Raw genomic sequence first — 21365 nt, forward strand, 5'->3', positions numbered from 1 at the left:
CAGCAAAAAGCTACAGTCAATTCACAATGTGAATGGCTAACCCGGTAAAAAAACCCAATTGTTTGATATTTTTTTTATCCTTCCTGTTTGTCTGGGCATCCACGCTGCCTCTGCTTTGTAAATCCATACAGCCTATCAGTTGTATCAACAGGCCCATGAACACTGTCTCCTATGCCAAAGAATCCACACTTCTAATACAGCAATCTGGGGTCCTCAAGGAAAACTATTACTTCCATCATGCCAGGTTGTATTACATTTGTACATTGCCAAGAATATTTGAAAAAGTATCCTTCACTGAAAGTTTTGAACATGACTGCTGAAAGTGATAGGTAATAAACAGGAGCCAGCTATTAAAAAAAAGAACCCTAAAAAGATAAAAGAAAGCATCTTGAAAAGAGATGCATTTTACCCCCTGACATATTTAACTGCAAAAAACCCCAACTGATTCGTAAAATTATCACTGTAAGGGTATGTGGAACACAAGACCTCCTGTTTCATTACGGTTAACAGATCAAGGACCTTTCCAGCTCAAAGGCAGATACAAATAACAGGAAAGTAATGAATAAAACACACAGCTACACAAACCTGATAGACAAGGGATAAGAGAAACAATCACAAAGAAAAAGTTCCAGTCACTAATTAATAGGTCATTAGGAAACTACAGGCAAGAGAGCCAGCCTGGACTTTGTAACTGATGACAGGGACAAGTACAACTGTGCGAAACTGAGTAACAAATCTTACCTTAACTATTTTACCGTGTAACCACTCTCTCTATCCCACCAGAGCACTCTAAGGATTACGTGCTAGCAACCCAGCACAACTCACTTTGGGCCAGGAATTGGACCAGACCTCAGGAGAACCCCTTGTGTCTGTAGGGCCAGCAGCTAGAGTGGGTGGGTAGATGTCTCAGCATCAGTAGCTGGAAGGGCCATGAAATCAGGTCCCATAAAACGTGAATTTGGGGCCAGCAACTGCTGTCAGGCCTTGGACGAAAGGGCCCCTGCAACTGGACCAGGTGAGGGTCCCAGCATCAGCCACTGGGGCAGGATCACAGCCTACAGGGCCCATGTACCTGGACGCCAGCTAGTAGAGGGACTGGAGCGAAATTAAGTGAAGATCCCAGCACCTCAGCTGCAATGGGACTCCAGGTCACAGGACCCACATGCCTGGGCACCACCTATGTGTTATCCCCAAAAGCAGCAGTGGGTGTGGAAGATCCCAGTGTACTTAGTTTGCTGGCAAACTGACTGAGCAGCAAGTGGGAGGCCCAGGATCCAGGCATGGACAGAGGGTTTGTGCTGATATTCAATGGGTCTGCAAGTGTGGAGATACCCAAGACAAACGTGTGCATCTGTTTGTTTGCCAGTGAGAATCAAGCTGAACCAGGCAGTGAGTAGAACCCCAGCACGGGGAGTTAAGAGAGCTCCTGATCCAGCCATGGACAGCAGCTGAGCAGAGCCCACACTGGTACTTGAGACATCTGTGACTGTGCATCGAGAGAGTGAGAGCATGAGTGTTTTCACTCATGAACTTCAGTCCTCATCAGATGGAGAGGAGAAAGGGGACTTTTCAGTCTACACTTTGCTTTATGTGAGTCCGGAGAATTCTACACAAGGGTGTTGTTGAGGCAGAAACCCTCACCAGAACAGTGTGTTACAGGGTATCAAGCACTGCCTACTGAAAGAGCTTGATATGGATCTAGGATAGGGATATTTGAGGGCATTAGGATTTTACGATTTTGGCAAAGAACAAGTCAAAAAAATCTCGTTATCACTTCTTAAATCCTCTCCCCAAAAAACCCCATCTACAGGAGATTTATTTCCTTAGAAAATGTCTTCTTAAAACCAATTTCTAAAACAAGTACTAAAATCAGAGTATGTTACATGATAGCATGGAACTAAATCAGCATACCTTACCTGACAGGCAGTAACTAACACTTGAGTCTTCTTACTGCCAAAAACAAATGTTACCTTAAAATGTTTCAACTTAAAACTTGTAAAATAGTAAGCAAATTCCACAATAAAGGGAACTAGCAACAAGATGGCAATTAAGTGGGGGAAACACGAAAGATAATTACTGTTTTTCTTCTGGCTCAATCAATTTTGAACTCTGCTTCAGTGCTTGGATGCTTCGGTTCAGTGGGTAAAATTACTCTTAAAAGCAGAGAAATATGTATTTGAACCTTCCTAGAAAGAACTGATCTCACATTTCTTGGGTGAGTACTCTTACTTCTGTTTCTATTGTATAAAAGGCTATGGGGACCTTGCTTAGTTTCTGCTCTACAATGAAGTTGACTATCTTTACCCAAGCAGAACAGGTTAAAGCACCACAATGAATCACAGCCTCTTGTAAGGCACTCCTCTGGAGGAGACTGACTCAAGAGAGATTACCAGTCAGTATATTTTTATGTTTGCTACTGCTTGAGAGGCAACACAAGTGCTGCCACCTCGCCCTAGCGCAAGTATTAGTTAAAGGTTCTCAACTGTCTGTAATAGAGCCAAGCTTTTCCACTAGCACTCTCTCGACAGTTGAAACTCTCAGTGCTTACCTTTAAGGAAAAAAAACACATTAACTAGGTCAGAAAATGGTCTGCTTTCACCTTAATATCTTCACTAGATTTCAAAAGTCTAGTTAAGCTCAGCAAGGGTGGAAACAATGAAGTACCAATACAGAGTAAGTTCTTAGCAGCATCTATTATTTATACCCTGCAGACTTGCAGCCTGCCCACAGCAGTTACCCTTGAATGCCTAAGGATTCCTATCTCTATGATATTTTATGTGGGAACAACTGTTACTGTGGAAACAGGTCATGTTTCCCTTTCAGTTAAACTTCTTTTAAGTGATAAAATAGTAAATGCTAGAAGACAATTGGATTTTGTTGGGTTTTTTTTCCTTGAAGAAAAGCAAGCCTCAGGCAGAACAAAACCTTAAAGAGCTGTGGCAGGATGAAGCAACTTAAAACTTACAAGGATTTAGATTGGCTTAATTCAAATTACTTTTTTAGCATTCCTATTCTGCATGTGCCTGACATGGAAGTGTGTTGAAGACCAAAGTAGTGTTTGTAGTGCATAGAAAATACTCAAGATAAGCATAGCTTTCAAACAAAAGAAACAGTTAAGGGATTTCAGTTCAACAAGAACTTGAAAAACGTGAAGGAAATAAAAATGTTTTAGGCTGCTACTACTAGGCACTGAGGTGCTATCTACAAAATACTTTAGAAATCTCTTTTTTGCACAATAGGTAATCCAAAGCCCATCCTTCAATACATTAAACTAACACTGAAGCTTTTGCCCAGCTGCATCCATTGGTATTTATTGGAACTGAACCCCCTCTTGAGTTGTAACCACGAGTCTTTTGGAAAACCAAAACTGAATTTTAACCGAAATTGAATTTTTATTGAAATATGGACTTTCAGATTTAATTTGTAATGCTCAGTACTTAGCAAATCTGGCCCTCACTTCTAAAGTGTCAACTTTTCTATGTTTGGTTTGGGATGTGTATGTTTTTTTGGGTTGAGGGCGATATTTTTAATAGTTGGTATCCCTGTGGTGTAGTCCTCCAAGAGGGCTGCCCATCTCTTGGAAACATTCTACCTGTCTTATTTTAATCAAGCTTCTTCACTTCACAGTATTTGATTTTTAAACAGTGAAGCTAGATTAAAAATTGAATTTTTGAAGTACCATTACACCTGCATGGATGTTTAATCTAAATATGTTGTAGCTGCTGTTAGGGAGGCCTTCAGTCATAGTATATTAAATTTCTATTTTGAGCTGGTCAATACCATGTGAGAATTTGCTTGTCCCCCTTTGGGTTCCCACACCTAAATCACTTGTGATATGCAAACACACACATACGCATTTAGTGTGCACGTACTGGCATCACATGTCTACATATCATTCATCACATAAATGTGAAAGCAAACAAGTCTTAGACTGTGACTGTTTCCCTGCTCCTGCAAGCTCTCTCATTACCTTTAACAAATCAAAATTACAGTCACCATATAACTGGCAGCTGCAAATACAGCCCTACTGCTATGATCCCCCCTCCTGGCTGGAAATTTTAGTTCATAGAGGCTTCTCAGTGACTTATTTTCCAGTTACCTTGTTTATTTATTCAATTTACAGCTCCTTTATAAATAACATAGCAAATATTTGTAAGCTAAAACTACTTCACACTATGGCATGAGTACAAAAAAACCTCTGCCTTCCTAGAGCTGGAGAGGAAGCACTTCAGATCTCAGTTCTAGTGAACCTTTATGTTGTTGACACAGACACCTAAGCCTATATACTCCAAACTGCCTATAAAGCAAACCTCCAGCCAGTTTACACAAAGCTGTTACTGCTGTCAGGAAGAACCTGCAGTATAATGACCAGCACCTTGTTGAGCTCTCTCCTGCTTTTAGGGTCGGTCAGTCGTAAAAAAACCAAAACAAAGAAAGAAAAAAACCAAACCAAACAGACCAACCAACCTCCCAAATGCAGTAACACACCACTGACTGGTGTGGTTTTCAGCCAGAATAAAGGAATTAAAGATGTTCTAGCTCTGCTGCCCTTAATGTGGTATAAGGTATGTAGAAGCCTGAAAACAGATTTTGTACTTAAACACAAAGTTAAACCTGAAAGAGATTGATCTTTGACTTCCACTAGTCTGCAAACTAACATGACTTTGTCAGCAATGCCGTATTTTGCTCCTACTGGATATACTTTTTAAAGTTCTACTACCACAAAGAGCATGTTAAATTCTTAGATTACTTATGCAAACTATGACATAAACTAAACACACTTCATATTTCAGGTAACTTGATGCCTGTGTAAACCCCAGCTCTGTGTGAACCATGTCATACCTTTTCCATGTCCCTAGCACTACTTTTGGAGTGGTCCCCAGTGGTCCTTTTGGAGAAGAGCCTCTGACAACTCTGAGCTTGTAACTTTACCACATGTTGTAAAAATGCATTTCATTCCAGAGTTTTTAAAACTGACAGGTAATACATCATTTGCTACATTTGCCCATGTCACCCTTCTGCAAGGTTAAGAAACCCTAGAGGAGGAAAAATATGGCACAGATCCCATTGCTACCATGCCTAGCCATACTCAGACTTCCAGATGTTCTTGTGAAAATTCAAGGTATGTTAGAAAAGAAGTGATAAGTTTCTTAACCTGTCAAGAGCAGAGAACTCCTATGATGTCTTCACTGTCAGACATGGAAGATTGTGTCTGATGTACTGCCCTTCATAGCTTTTCAACGGGTTGCGAAGTTAAGACACACAGAACATTTTCTGAGGTATGTGATAGCCTTTCATACCCTTCAGAAGGGTCGACAGTCAGGATTAAGCTTCAGTTGTGCAGTTCTCCTTCTGACTCCCAGGAAGATGTAGTTCCCCTTCTCCCTGACTGGGGAAGCTATCCACTGATGTACAGCAAAGCTGTATACAAACTAGGAAATTAACAAACAAAAACTATACTTAGTGACAATCACGACTGCATCAGGATATACACATCCACCCCAAACCTTGAAAGCACAGAAATAAAGAGGGGAAAGACTGCTGTATTCCACCACATTTTTCTGTTGCCTAGGCACTGTTGATAACACACTCTGAAAGGCTTTCACTTCCACCTTTGGTGGGGAAATAAACCCAAACCTCCTGTGCTTTAGTAAGAGCCACCAAAGAAAGTCCAGCACGCACTTTCACACATTTCATGCATGTTAATTTACACTGCCTTAACACTAGAAAGAGTTTACTTGATTGTGTTGGAGTGCAAATCTAATAGTGATAGGCTGCTGCCTTATCTTTTAGAAATGGCAGTGAAAGCCTTTGGAGTGTGCCACCAAACAGCATCATAGGCAGTATGGAGATGGATATAGAAGTCCTTCCCTCTGACTTTATATTTCTATACTTTATAGTGGGTGGATGGAGGGAGTGCAACCCAATGCAATCTTAAACACTAAATATAGTTCTGTCTGTTAATATTGGTTAGGTAAAATACCTGTCAGATCCACCAAAATATTTTAATGTCTCCTTGGTGTGCAGAAGGGACTGCTAGATTATGGCTTGAGCACTACTCAAAGTTTCCATAGTATTTCAACATCCCAACTGTTCTGGAGCAACAATCCACTAGTTAGATCAGCTGGTAACTCACAAAAATGTGGGTTACTATGCCAGGCAGATGTGAAAAAAATTATCATGTGCTGAAATCATTCTTGTTTGATTTCTAGCTAAAGACTGTGCATGTTCAAAATCTGGTAAATATCACAGATAGGGGAACAGACCTGCTCCAGTTTATGACCTCTAGTAGCAGCTCTTTAGCAATTTAGAGGGACTGGGAGGAAAGGAAAATAAATAATTTAATTTAGAGCTGCATCTAGTATCTTGGAATTCCTTCTGTAAGGAAGACCAGTTCTCAAGAAGTAATGTTTTAATTCATCACAACATGAAATAATGTAAAGACAAAAAAAAAATCCTCAACTCACAGATGAAATAGGTTCACCCATGAACTTAGTTAAATCAAGTATTCATCCCAATGGGAATTGTCCTTTATCATCACTGCTATTAAAAACAGACTACACTTTTATTCTCCATTTTAGCATATAACCACCTTCAAGAAACATTTTATCAAACAGCATTTTTCAACTTCAGAAATTCTTTTTTCAAGTGCTTTTCAGCTCAAATGTTTACAGTGATTTTGCCATTAAATAGAAGTTGTCTGAAGTAATACCTCAAAGGCGTTTTCTGAGAAATGCAGGCTTATCAGCTCTGGAGCTGAAAGGAGATTTCATCACACCTTGTATCTCACTCAACATTCTCTAAGTTGAGACTAGAAACTACAGAATCAAGGGTCCTTCTGGAACTTGTTACACATCTGTGATTGAGTTTCAACAAAAGGTAATCACTGCAATCACACCTGCAATTGCCAATTTTACTTCCAAGAAACACTGGCTTTGAGCTCTCCAATCAAGCATGTTGTAAGCATTCTCCACTGTGCTTTACTTCACAACTTTCCTCTAATGGGCCATCTTCTGCAGTTCCAAAAATCAAGGCCTGATGACGGACACGACTTGCAGTATGTCATCATTACCAGGATAGTTATATTCCACTCACAGTCAGATATACTGTTTTTTAATTTAATTTTTGTAACTGTCAGTATAGATTAAATTGGGTATGTACTTAGGGCAGTCAGTGTTTCACTACAAAGCCTGTGTGTGCTTGGAGTTTGAGGGCAGATCAATTACTCTGAATGGGGCCCAAGGGACTCTTAAATGAAATACAGCTTTCACTTTTGAGAAGATGCTTCTTACATTCTTTTTCCCTGGACTTGCATAACGCACCAACACACTTCCAACCTTGTCTGTGACATATCCTAAGGCAGCTGCTTTTAAGCTGGACTCTTTTAAATCCACATGTATTCTGGTGATTTGTTTCACACTGTTTTCTTCTTGATACAAGACTCCTGAGAAAGAGAGCTTCTATCCACATAATCACAAGTATTTTTGTATGCATAGTTAAAGAGCTTTTTATGCACTTGTAAAGAGCCACTGCTAGAAATGAAGATGCAATACTAATGGCTCATAGCATTAATTTTCCTCTCCCTACCTTCTGACCTCACCTTTTCAAGTCACCTTGCAATTCTGATCTGTTCTCAATAGCACAGCAGCTGACCCGTGATAGAACACCCCAAAACATTTAAAAATTGCTAAACACACACATGCATAGACTAACAATTTTGTTCAGGTAGATCAGGCAAATTCTGTTTTAAAAGAGGAGATCATTTTATCCTTACTCCTTTTCAAATAAAGATGTGGTAACAGTTTAGAAGACCAAGGATTACCAGGGATACAGTTAAGACTCTCCAGCTAAAGCCTCACTTATGCCTGAGTAATGGATACCAGGTGTCAGAGTACTGTGCAAACAAGGACATTTCATTTGAAAACATGACAGTGTGGTACAGTGAATATTTATGAAGAAGTTACAGAAGTGAATACACTACTGCAGTAGTTTCTGGTGCACTAGAATTCAAGTTACCTCTATGACTCTTCATAACTGTATCTTAAGTAGATCAAGAATATGAAAATAGAGAGCCAAAGTTTTGAAAAAATGTTCCAACAACAAACTACTTTCCATTGTCACTTCTGATACATCTTTATTGAATGACTTGTATAGATATCTGGCTTTCTAAAGCTCTTCTTACATTTGGAACATCTCCATACAATTACACATCCTGAAGCAACCCTCCAACAGACTTGAGAAAAAACACAAACTTAAGACAATGTATTTGGCTGGACTGTTCCTCAGAAAATACTCTTAGACTTTCCAGAAAAAGCAGAAATGCCCTTCTAGACAGCAAATACTGGGTTTCAAAGGTGGTAGTTGAAAGGATAAAGAGCCAAAAGACTCTCTACTGCAAGAAACACAAAGGCAAAAACATTTTTACCTTGGTACAAGCAGCAGTAACTACCTACTCTGCACTGCTACTTGCACAGCAATTACAATTGCTGATGTGGGGAAAAAAACAGTGGTACAGCTGCTGATTTTACACAGCACTTTTCATTAGAAATTCAGCTAATCCACGGATTAACACACAAACCACAATAAAAGCAGAATCAAAATTCTTGGAGCTCTACCAAGGTTAGAGTGAGTAACCGTATCGTTCTCCATATCTGACAAAAAACATGAGCTCCAGTGGTAAATACAAAATCCTGACTGAGAAAGCCAGAGCAAATACCACTGCAGGGGGTTCCTTTCCTCACAGTCCCACTTCCATCTTAAGTCACATCTTTACATCAAACAAGAAGGACCTACAGGGCTTCACAAGTTTTTGGGCTTTGCATACTCATTTTCTAACATAAGGATCTCTGAATGTTAAATGAGCGTTCGCTCTCATTTTCAGGAATTTCAGGTATCTTAGCAAAGACTGAAATATCTTTCACAAAAGTATTAACTTTATTCCCTATGCTTTCTGAGATGAAGCCCTCATTGAAGTTATTAAGGCTTTATGCTGCCCCTTCAGCAGCTGAATGTTCTTTTTAAGGAAGAACGTAAACCCAAAAGATTCCAAGTGTCACCTGCAAAGGGTACAATACACTTATTCCTCAGGAAAAATATGCAGCCTTTTCATAATCTTGTGCAAGTTTTCTGAAAAAGAGAAGTAATTCCACCCCATAGGTGGAGAGGGTTAACCACTTCATGCTAATTATGATCATATAGAATGACTAATCCAGACTCATCATTATAAGAGCAGCAGTCAGGCTGCCTTCCAAGGAAAACAGAGCTAACAAGTACGCTCCGGCTACTCTGCCAATATATTAAGAGGCTTGATTCACTTTCTGTGTAAACACTGTTTCTTCCAGGTTACTAATGAGTAAGACAAGTATTTCAAGAGTCTAATATTTCTGACATTTATTGCCATTCCTCAAAGAATAAATGTCTCCACCCAGACTTTCATGCATCCTCTGCAATCTCTGAAAATACTTTCTGTATCCAGTGAGGGACAAAAGAATTGAAAAATGTAACCTCAGAACTAAATTTGATTTACATAAGACTGTTATTTGACTGCCTTGATGGAAACACTTGTATTTATCAGATCAAGCCTCGTTTCAGGGCCAGGTTGAACGGGGCCACGGGCAACCCGATCTAGTGAACAGCATCCCTGCCCCTGGCAGGGGGGCTGGAATGAGATGATCTTTAAGGTCCCTTCCAAACCAAGCCTTCATGGTTCTATGATTCACTACAATCTCTTTTCCCAACACTTCTGCAAAAGAGAAGGAATGAGGCAATGTTCTTTGTACTGGGTTTGCATGGCAAGGTTTTGGCAGCAGTGGGGGGAGCTACAGGACTGGCTTCTGTGAGAAGCTGCCAGAAGTTTCCCCCATGTCTGACAGAGCCAATGCCAGCTGGCTCCAAGATGGACCTGCAACTGGCCAAGGCTGAGCCCATCAGCGACAGTGACAGCAGCTCTGTGATAACTTATTTAAGAAGGGGACAAAATTATTGGGTAAAAGTAACTGCAGCCAGAGAAGAGAGGAGTAAGAATATGTGAGAGAACCAGCCCTGCAGACACCAAGGTCAGTGCAGAAGGAAGGGCAGGAGGTGCTCCAGCCACCAGAGCTGAGATTCCCCTGCAGCCCCGTGAGGCAGACCATGGTGAGGCAGGATGCCCCCCCTGCAGCCCATGGACGTCCATGGGGGAGCAGAGATCCACTTGCAGCCCACAGAGGACCCCAGAGCAGGTGGATGTCTGATAGAGTCTGTGACCCCATGGGAAGCCCACAATGGACCAGAGTCCTGGTAGGACTTGTGGCCCTGTGGAGAGAGGAGCCCACACTGCACCAGTTTTGCTAGTGGGACTGGTGACCCCAGAGGGGACCCATGGTGGAACAGCCTGTTCCTGAAGACTGCACCCCATGCAGTTCATGAAGAAATGCAGCCTGTGGGAAGGACTCATGTTGGAGAAGTTCCTGGAGTACTGTCTCTCATGTGCAGGACCCCATGCTGGAGCAGGTGAAGGACTTCCCTCCCTAAGGAGGAAGCAGCAGCAGAAACAACCTGTGATGAACTGACTGTATTCTGCACTGCCAAGGGGAGGAGGAAGAGAATCAGGGATAAAGTTAAGTCCAGAAAGGAGGGAGGGGTGGGGAAAAGGTGCTTTTAAGATTACTTTTACTTATCATTATCCTGCTCTGATTTTGATTGGTAATACTATTTATTTCTCAAGTCGAGTCTGGTATTGCCTGTGACAGTAACCGGTGAGTGATCTCTCCCCGTCCTTAACCACAACTCATGAAATTTCCCTTGTATTTACTTTCCCCTGCCCAGTTGAAAAGAAGAGTGATAGAGCAGCTTTGGGGGACACCTGACATCCCACCAAGTCAAACCACATCCCTGAAAGACAAGCAAAAAATTCCCTAGTACAGCTGTTTTTAAACAGAACTCCATATTCAGGGAAAACAAAATATATTAAGCTGTTTCTTCTTTATCTAGCCAAAGACTTTTCTCTGGGGAAAAGATGTTCCATCTCTCATTTATACTACCTGGAGACAAGTCCTGGGAATTCTTCCTGACAACTGACACTCAGTCCAGACTCAGAACAATGATTTGATTTTTTGGAGCCTAATTATAATGACTGACATAAGGGAGTGGGACTCATTTGCTTCTGTGTGCTATCACTTAATATGAAGGGACTACAACATTTAGTGTAATCAGAAAGGACAAATCCCAGGGCAACATGTTAGATAGCCTCCATTATTGTTCAGTTTAATAAATAGCAGATACAGACTCGGCTAAGCACACATGCCTAGAATGGGGCATTATAAGGCCCATTTATGGAAGTTATACAAGGAATTTTAAGAAAATAGAAACAGAAATAAAGTACTTTCAAATATAGGTGTCTGTATCTGATGGTGAAACCAAGAAATATGTGAAGTTATTTGATTCTCAAAATTTGTATTCTTTTCATACTTCAGAATTTCTGTATTTTAGTTATTGTCAAAAGCACAAAGCAAATTATTTAAGACGAAATTTTCTTGAGCTTAGCCACATTTTGTCATTTTCTACCATGACAGTCTTCCCCCTTATAATGTGCAGATGACTAGAAAATGAAATTATTTTAATTTGGAGATGACTGGGACATTGAAATATTCTAATTATACACAATAATATATTTCTTGTATGTAATTATATATCTGTGACAGTGCATACACACAAATACTCATTTTATACACAAAAAACCACCTGTGTTCCTTCTAGTCTGAAAGACAAAGATTACTGATCATAGCTGAAAAGGTTACCTGGATCTGGGCTTTGTTTCCAGCTGTTATATTAGATATTGTCCAGCATGCTTCCTTTTTGATAGATTCTTTTGGGCTGCTTAGCAAGTGCAGTAAGCTCTGCAGGGCTGAACAATTCAGAATTACCTGAATACAACAGAAAAAAACAAAACAAAACACACCTTAGAAGAACTTTAGGATAAAGAATCATAGGAACAAGGAATACAGTGTCTTGAAAATCTAAAAAGCATACCCCCATTAGATGCTCCCAGAGTTTGGTTTTTTTTTTAAAAACCACTAAATACACACAAAACAAAAAAACCTGCAAGAACCAAGAAATAAATGTCTGCAGGAAAGCTAAAGAGCAAAGCTACCAAGTCATTCAGGTAAGAAACCACACCTTCATAATGATTTCAGTGTGACCTGAAAACAAGAAGATACTAAGCACATTATGACCAAACAAAAACAAGATGATGGTATCTTCCTGTATTTTTGTACACTTGTAAGCTCCAACTACTTCTGTGTTCCCCATCTGCTGGCACTGTGGTGCATACTGTGACCAGTGTTGTATCCAGTGACATTATGAATGGGCAATTCTTATCTAAAAAATTACAAAAATTGTAAAAACCCTGCAATTTTACAGTGCAGAAAAGGTGCAGCAAAATTTCCATCTCCTAAATAACCAAAGTACAACAGAAAATGCCCCAGAACTTAGATGTTGCAAGACAGCACAGTTGATTATGTCATGTGTGATAGTGAAGGACTTTTTGACCACCTAAAAGGGCCTAACAAGATTCAAAAAATGAAAAATTAATGACTTTTTTTTTTTTAATTCCATTCCAACTTCTAACAATTAAGCCAAAAATTGGGAGAGTATACCAAGAAGCACAGTAGTTTTGCCTTGTGTGGCAAAAGCAGACACCTTAGAAAGAACAGTGTGCCATAGAATTTTATGAGAAATACTCCAGTCAAGCTGAATCATGGTCATGACTTCTGATCATGGAATCTGAGGACTTAATTCCCTTGCTTGTATCCCCCCAGCTCCATATTCTTAAAATCTTTGTACTCCCCACTAAGATTAAAGAAGAAAAGATTATGGTTCAGGATTTTATCAGGTGTCTGCTGGGACAAGTTGGTTTTTTTCTTCATGCATACTATCTATGGTTTTGGCCATCTCCAAGCACTCGCATTGTTAATACCTGAAAATGAGACAAAAAGTAAAAGCAAGTTTGTGCCCAACGGTTTTACAGAGAAGTTCTTGAAGAACTGTCCTGTATGTTGCATTCATATTCAGAAATGGATCAGCTCTCAAAGCTGGCCTCTTCCTTCTGATTACTGATTTTTATATTCATCCTGTAACACTTTTTAGCATACAGCACAATCTGCAGGCAGGACTATCAAACTATCCTACTTATACAGTTCTCTAGAATTTTAGGAAAGCTCATGGTATGCTCCTCTGAAAAAATCATGTACAACAAAAACGTTTAAACTAATTTTTAATTAAAATCTAAGGTTTATGCAATATTTAATAACCTGCATTACATGTGAATTAGTGATCCCTTGTGGTTTTATCTTTAACAAAATTATGAAATCACACCTCAATCATTCTTTATGACTGATCTGCAAAACAAATGCCACTGCAAAAAAAATAGAACAATGACTCTGCAATTCAGCTACACAAAATACATTGTAACAATCAAAAAATCATGTTATCTTCCTCCTAGCAATAAGACATTGAAACAGTGCCCTGGTGCTGGTAACACATCTTTAATTCCGGTCTCAGAGTCACAGAACTATGGAAGCATCCCAGTGACAACCTAGTGCCTCTGAAGAAACACATTTCCTGCCTTCCAATTTAAATCTAATACAGTGGTGGGAGTCACTGCCTCCTACTGATGCTTCTCCAAACAAACCCCCAGACACAGCTACACACCATCCAAAATCTGACCAGACACTTGTTCTTCCTTATAAATATGATATATTTTCATCATAGATACGATATATTCACCACAGATTGACAATAGCACTGAATGTGACAGGCCTTTGATAGCACTACCAGGGTGCATCTCTCAGCATGAATTTCAGCCTAAGAGACAGATTTGCTTTAAATAAACCAAAAACATCCCACCCTTGAGGGGTATTGCACGGCTGCCCAAAAGTCCTAGACACAGCTACCTAAGAATCATCACCAGTTCAGGACTGAACAGGAAAACTGAAAACCACCACATTTTGAAGTAATTAGTATCATTAACCTTCACTTTCAAACTTCAAAAGGAACAAGAGGAGGTGCTTGTGAACAGGTTACCACAATTAACAGAAAGATGAACTGTGATACAACACAAGAGAAAGGTAATCCATACCTGGGTCTGGATATCATCTCCTGTAACGATGTTCCCCACAGCTCGTAAGGCAGGAGATACGACTTTGTAGTCATTGTGCCTAAAATTGACAAAGAAAAATATAAGTATTAACCTTCCCAAAGCATCTCCATCTTCACATTCTCAAGGAAGGACCATCTATCAGCCAGGGGAAAACTTCCCTGATAAATCTGACTTTCACTATCTAAATAGACACTGATTTTCAACAAATGGTAAGCCTTTCCAGGGTTTCTAAATATTTAGACCTTTAGATGTCACTCAGCAACATAAAAATAAAATATTAGAAGGATAAAAGTACTTCAGAGTACTTCCAAGCATCCTTGGGAGGAAAAAGTAATTAGCTTTAATAATAAAATACACTTAATGTAGCACACACAAAGGCCAAGAATGAGACAGAAGAACAGGGGTAGAAGTTGTGTGTTTAACCCATAGAGCTGTTTGATCATCTTCTGTCATCATATGCATCCCTCCAGCATCATCGTTAAATCAGGACTGGAATAGGAAAGGTGAAGTAAGGAACTTGTTTCTCAAATGAAAACACTTCTTTACAAAAAAGCTACTTAGAGGCAGTATGTTCCATTAATTAATCCAGCATCACATTTGCTCTAATGTTAGAAACCTTAACAGCCTTTTTATTTACATCACTGAAAACCATTATTCCTCGCTCTTAGGCCATTGAATGGTCCATGTCCTGACCTTGGATCTGAAGCCATGGCTCTGAACAAGGCCAGTCTCAGCGACCCCAACTCTCACAGCTACACTTTACTGACCAAAGTGTGCATATACTCTTCTACAGCAAGGGTTGAGGAAATTACTTATATTTCAAGTCCCTGGTACTGTCAATTCTAGTAAATTGAACTATTTCTTACATTTTTATCTTTGATATCCTTAGGTAATTTCCTTGTTAGGTAACTATAATATGGACTTCAATGACACAAGGAAAATTCCAATGTATACTATGGATTTTACAAAAATGTAGCTCTTAGGTGCAGGAAAAAACCTCTTAAGAAACAGCAAAACTAGTACAAGAAATGTTCCATTGTTTTTGTTCCTCATGACAAATAGAGAACACTGAACAGACGGGTAAAATTCAAACTCAAATCTTGCTCTCTGGAAATTACATCATTTCAAGGCATATTTAATTAAACTCCTTATTGGTATAATCTTGATTTCAAGGAAAAGAGTGACGCTTGCTTGCAACAGATTTCTTACATCAGCAGTTCCACAAGTCTTCTGCAGACTCCTGCATCAATCACAGCCTGGATTTTATCATTGGGGCCATCAGACAAGTAAGACAAAGCCCAGCAGGCATCAGCTAATACATCTGTATCATTGACAAAGAGCAGCCAGGAAAGCACACTAAGACAAGGTGAGACCTGTAAGACATTAAGAGGAGATACATACAATTAAAAGGGCCAGAAGATCTATTATTATGTCAGCTAATTTTGTATATCATTATAGGACTTGGCACTGGAATCTTAAGATTCAACACTCAGAAAACTTCAGACCTGGCTAGCACTTCTATGCAGGGCTGTAGCTATACAAGCACAGAGGAGCATTACTGCAGAAAAGTACCACAGCAACTCTTCAGCCTCTACAGAATGACGTCTGCCAGTGAAACTCAGACTTGTCCACTCAGATGTGCCACCTGCTGCTCTACAGCAGCCAAGATGTAGAGTTTTGTTCTGCTATGGGACAGTCATCTCCAGTACACGAACAGGAACAAAAAGTTACAAGGCAGCTGTGTTAAAACAGTGGTTGTGAATGTCTGCCCAAAGGACTAAAAAAAAACTTCAAAAAACTTCATCTGTAAGAAGCCCATCAAATATTTCAGAATTTCTCTGAAACATTACTTCTGTTTAGTTTAAGCTTCACCACCTGAAACTAATAATTTGGCTATCACCACTTCACAACACATTTTCATTCAAGCATCTCTTACCTTGGCAAAATCAGGAGGTGGATTTTTCCCTCTGCAGAGATTGGACAGAGCCCATACAGCATTTCGGGTCATAGTGAGACGATTCTGTTTTGAAAGCAATCTAAAACAAACCAACAAAAAATTCCAACCCTTGCTTTTAAAAAATGAAAGCCAAGCAACCCTATCAACTGTATGAATCATTAAAACAAACTCTTTTTAACATATACCAGGGCAAAATGTGCTAGATTTTTTTTTTCTATAAAAATACACCTGAGGAAAATCATTCTTGATGGCTACTAACACACATGCTAGATACAGGAATCTAGTATCCCAACAAGAACAGTAAACATTACACTAAATTTCTCTTAAACACTTAGATACTGACGTGGCAGATTAACAGTCAAAAGCTGCAGGAATTGTGACAAAATTACTCTAAGGAGGAGGACATGCAGGTAGTTTTGGAGAGTATTCTCTTAGCTAAATTGCATTTTTATGACCGTCTCAGACTATGAGTCCTACTTTGGCCTAGGAAAACGCAGAAACGAAAGACCTAATTTTCCCACAAGAGTAACAATTCAGGGTTTTTTTCTCACAGCCATCCCCCACTGTACCGCTGTCTATGACAGCACTGGAGAATTCCCCTGCTGCAGAGTCTGCAAAGGACACAGATTGAGTAATCGTAATTTGGACATGACAACACAAGATGGTGTCACTGTTTCAGCAATAATATGCTTCTTAAGCAGAGGACCATCAAGATAATTAGCAGGCTAGAGAAATGACACGCAGTGGGATGTTAGTGACCTGGATTTGCTCAGCCTTAGAAGGAGATGGTGCAAGAGGAGATACAACTGCTGCCAACAACACTTTAACAGGTGGATACAGAAAACGGGAAGCCAGATCCTTCTCAAAGGTGCTCAGTGACAAGACAAGAGGCACTGTCACGAGGTAAAACACAGAAAATTCTGATTAGGTATCAGAACACTGTGTTTCACTATGCCATGGTCAAATACTGCAACAGGTTACACCAGGTAGTTATGAAATCTACTTTTGATGTTCCAAATTTGACTGGTTAAGTAGTTGAGCAATCTAATCTGATCTCACCTGCTATGAAGAAAGGCTTTGACTAGATGACCTCCAAAGGTGCCTTTCAACTTAAATTATTCTCTGACTCTAAAATAAGCCCAGACATTCACCAACACTGTAGAATAAAATAGTTCTAGCTTAGCTGCTTCTAAAGCATGTTTCCATTTTAGCTTCATTACAAAAGTAGTTCAGGACTCCCCATTAAAAACTCTGATTAGTCCACAATAAAAAAACCCGGTATTATTATTCTTCAAGGCAAAACCCAAATTTCAGTCTTATCAGACACTCAAGCAAAATTCTGGAAAACACATTAAAACATACTTACTGCAATAAAGGGGGCAAGATATTACAGTCCAAAACATAGTCTCTGCACATAGTGCTGTCTCCAGCAATGTTGCCAAGAGCCCATACTGCCTGTAATGAAAAACAGAATAATAATTGCTTTTATTCTCAAAATTCCACCGGTTTAACATATGTATTAGAGTTGGGAGACAATCTGTTCTCACTGTTAGGTCCTGGACAATGTACAGAAGGGGAATGCATTCTGGTTGCATATTACATGTATACACTCAAGCTCACTATATGATTCAGGAATATTTATGGAGATCTAAGAAGAACACCATAACAGCAAACATGTATGTCTCCAACGATTGTGCAGGCAGACATACCCTTGCTCTGTCCACAATATAAGAGATGAGCTCAGCTCCTCAGGCTTATGAACACTGCAATTCTACACTCCTTGTTCACAGCTAATTTAATCCCAGATGTTCGTAGCACAGGTCAAGCAAGTCTGTATCTACCCAAAAATGTTTGTATGGAACAGCCCATATTAGTATTTACTACAAAGCCATAAAAGCATGCATTGTTTACACAGTCATAGATAAAAATGAGAATCTATGTGCAAGATAAACCAATATTCAGAATTAAAGAGTTCAGATGGGCATTGACATACATTCTTTAAAATAAAACTATATGAGACAGAACCACTGTTGCTGATTAAGTCACGTGCATGGCAAAATGTAAGGGTTTGGACATCAGTACTACCCCTAACACTTCATTTTGAGAAGATCAAAAATACCAGAATTAAAGCAGCATGAAATCCATCTTCTGTAATATGATGAGAATAGAAGATTTAATTAGTTTTGATTTATACATTTGGGCCAAGTGCTGCTTTTTGTATCACTGTCCACTAGTATGAGAGCTATAACTTAAAAATTTACAAGTAGTCTATGTCAAGTATGAAAACGATTTTACTAATTCCTTGCAAATTACAATATTTTGTCACACAAGGAAGCTTATGAAGTTCACATTTGCTATTTATTTCAAGTTAGCAGAAGACTAAGTGTCATATCAAATAGATACACGTATCTGCTTATTCGGTTGGTTTATTTGCCTTTGGGCTTTACAGATACATGTATCTGCACAACCACTGGAAATACTTCCAATTATGCATACAGAGGACAAAAGCAATCCTATTTGTCATGGATAGCAGCTGAATGTCCTCCCCAAATTTCTCTTCAATTGAAGGCTATGTATATAGCTGCAGTAGAACGTGTTAGAGTGCATAACTATTTCTCCAATTGAACAAAGCAAGTTCCTCACACAAAATGAACGTGCTTTTTCCTCTCCCTATACCTATTTGAAATAAACTGCTCCTCTAAAAAAACTGACAGAATTGCCAAATTTTTTACCTAAAGGAAATTTTTGGATAACCTGAAATAAACATATTTATTCATTTTCAATATGGTGTCAATTAATTTATTGCATTAGGTTTCTCCTGTAAAACGTTTTTAAACAGTGGCAAAAAAAATGCTACTTGAAAAACAGACTTCAACCACTCTAGAGGCCCAAATTCACTAGCAAACCCTGCAAAACGAATACAGCTAAAACCAGAAGTATATACAGAATGTAGATAACAGATGTCAGCTTGCTAGATACAAAATAGAGTCCTCATCTGTACCAGTACTACTGACAACAGCATAGGATTGGAGCCATTAAACTGAGAGTTGTGAAGAGAGTAGGCGACTGTTCTGGGGAAGGATTAGTTTGTTTTGTTTTCTACTGTTTTCCAGGCTTCTGCTGTCAGCCACAGTCAGAGGCAGGGCACGAGACTGTACTGACCTTTGCCATGAAACAGCACAGCCATTACTACTATGCAGCGTTCCCCCAAAACTGATCTTCATCATTATTTTTCATTCTAATTCTTATCCTTTTTACAACTGTTGTGACAACAGTTTATATAAGAAGTATAACCTTGGGTCTGGCAGCCTCTTGGACTTAAGGCACAGAAGACGGCTACCAGAAAAATTTAGCTTAAGAGACAGAACATATGCCACCTCCTGCAAAATGTCAGTCGTGTTAGAACTTCAAGGAGCCACACCTGTTGCTCACCCCAATGTTTGCATTTCTGCAGCAAGAATAAGCCTGAAGAATGAACCACAGATTTCAGACAGTTCTAAATAAACTTGTGAATCTTCTGAAAACATTTAGTGAGGGGAAAAAGTTAGAATTTATAATAATTCCCTTTCACTGAAGATGTGAGTAATTTTGTATGAAGACACAGTCTCTTTGCCTGGACACCCTTACACAGGTAAAAAACAAGGAAGCCCTATTCCATCTGTCTGTGGTCTTTGTTTCTGCCATTATAACAGTATCTATTTTTAGGGTTGACAAGACTGATAATCACTTAATCCAAGAATCCATTCTGACCCTGAATGACTGACTGGTTTTGCAACAGCAAATCTCACATCAAAAAGTCTGACCAGAGAAGTCAAATAGCACCTCTACTGCTTTCCCACTCTTCATTTTTTTTATGGCAAGGAAAGTCTGGCTGAGTAGTCTGGTATCACAGGACCTGGTAAGAGAAGATGTTGCAAGAAATCCTTGTAATGCTAATGACTGATAGAACACAAGATGCCAATAAATTGAAATATCTTTAGAAAAATATGCATTTCATTCAATAATGAAGATGTCTTTCATTAGGGAATTACTTCAGCTCTTCAGATAAGTAAGGAATGCAAGTTAAGCTCGTTTAAACTCATCAGACACTGCCATAAATGCAAAGCTCTGTCATGGTTTTCACAGACAACACATGAACAATGACAAGTTTCTTCAGAGTTTGTATGTCTGAATAATGTTCAATGGTTTCCATTTCTTCTTTTGAGCACTCCTCAAGATACAAATAATTGCCACAACATTATGGCTTTGGCTTCATTCTACACAACTCAAATGTTTTCATCTTCTTTCCTGCATAGTTGCAGAAGTAAAAGGATATTTAATTCCATTAAATTTCAGAGCTTATTAAATTAAAAAAATATTTGACCAAAAAAAATCCATTTCAGTACTTTCTACTATCTAAATCCCAGCTTAAAGATGACAGCAATTTTAAGATTTGTAGCCTGGTTTTTTAACCCACATCTTAGGGAGAAAGCTGTGTGCAAACTCAAAGTGCAAATGTTGCCTTGTTAATTGACAGCACCTATTTTTATACACGCGTATAAATTTCCATTTATTGCTAACAGTGGAGTAGGGCTTGGTGCAAATCTTTGGTTTATTTTACTCATCACTGACCTCCAATGTTTTTTCCTGCAGTGCTGGACAACTTCAGTAGTCAGTAAAAGTAAAGTACAAGTCTTGTAGAGCACTGTTGAACCATATGGTGCCTTCTGTGAATAATCCCTGTGCTTTTTGACAACTCTCCACTTTTCCCTGGATTCTGAGGATTCTCAGCCATTATTTCTTCGGATATTTAACTAAGTGCTTAAGCCAATCACCAACAGTGTGCAGACTTTGCCTCTCAGTGGAGAAGAAATATTATAAAGAATCAGCACTTTCTCAACATTTGGATGCTGACTTGGGAAAAGGATCTAATGCTGGGATGAAGATGATAAAGATTAGCTTGCATACAAGTGTGATTGGGTAAGTGAACACAAGGAAGGATACCAGAAGGACACATTCCTAAGAGATGACTGCTACTTTGTACTACCACAGAAAACATCTTTCTTTCAGTGGCTGGAGTGGTCCTTCTTCTCACATCTCACCTGCCAAACAGAGAAAGTAGCTCAAACTCATACCTTGACTGTTTGTCCTGATTGTGATTATCAAGAGTTTGTTAATAGGACTGCTGATGTAAAAGCCTAACAGAGCCTGAACACGACTCACAGGTCAGCTCTGCCAAGCAAGTGATGGTGTCCTGGTTTGAGACAAATTCGGAGGAACGTCCAAAAGGAA

The 21365-nt window shown here is 39.2% G+C and overlaps 1 protein-coding gene across 1 annotated transcript in view; it reads right to left on the bottom strand.

Moving 5' to 3' along the window:
• Window positions 1–21365, bottom strand: part of KPNA1 (karyopherin subunit alpha 1) — a 41755-nt gene that overhangs the window by 8541 nt on the left and 11849 nt on the right. The window contains exons 6-10 of the mRNA XM_008631806.2: window positions 17461–17549; window positions 16074–16173; window positions 15347–15510; window positions 14117–14195; window positions 11778–11903 (exon numbers count right to left, since the gene is read on the bottom strand). Of these exons, the coding sequence (XP_008630028.1) occupies window positions 11778–11903; window positions 14117–14195; window positions 15347–15510; window positions 16074–16173; window positions 17461–17549 (558 nt within the window). The remainder of the gene's footprint in view (window positions 1–11777; window positions 11904–14116; window positions 14196–15346; window positions 15511–16073; window positions 16174–17460; window positions 17550–21365) is intronic.

Source organism: Corvus brachyrhynchos, unplaced genomic scaffold (assembly GCF_000691975.1).
Source record: "Corvus brachyrhynchos isolate BGI_N302 unplaced genomic scaffold, ASM69197v1 scaffold3, whole genome shotgun sequence".
Taxonomy (NCBI): Eukaryota; Metazoa; Chordata; class Aves; order Passeriformes; family Corvidae; genus Corvus; species Corvus brachyrhynchos.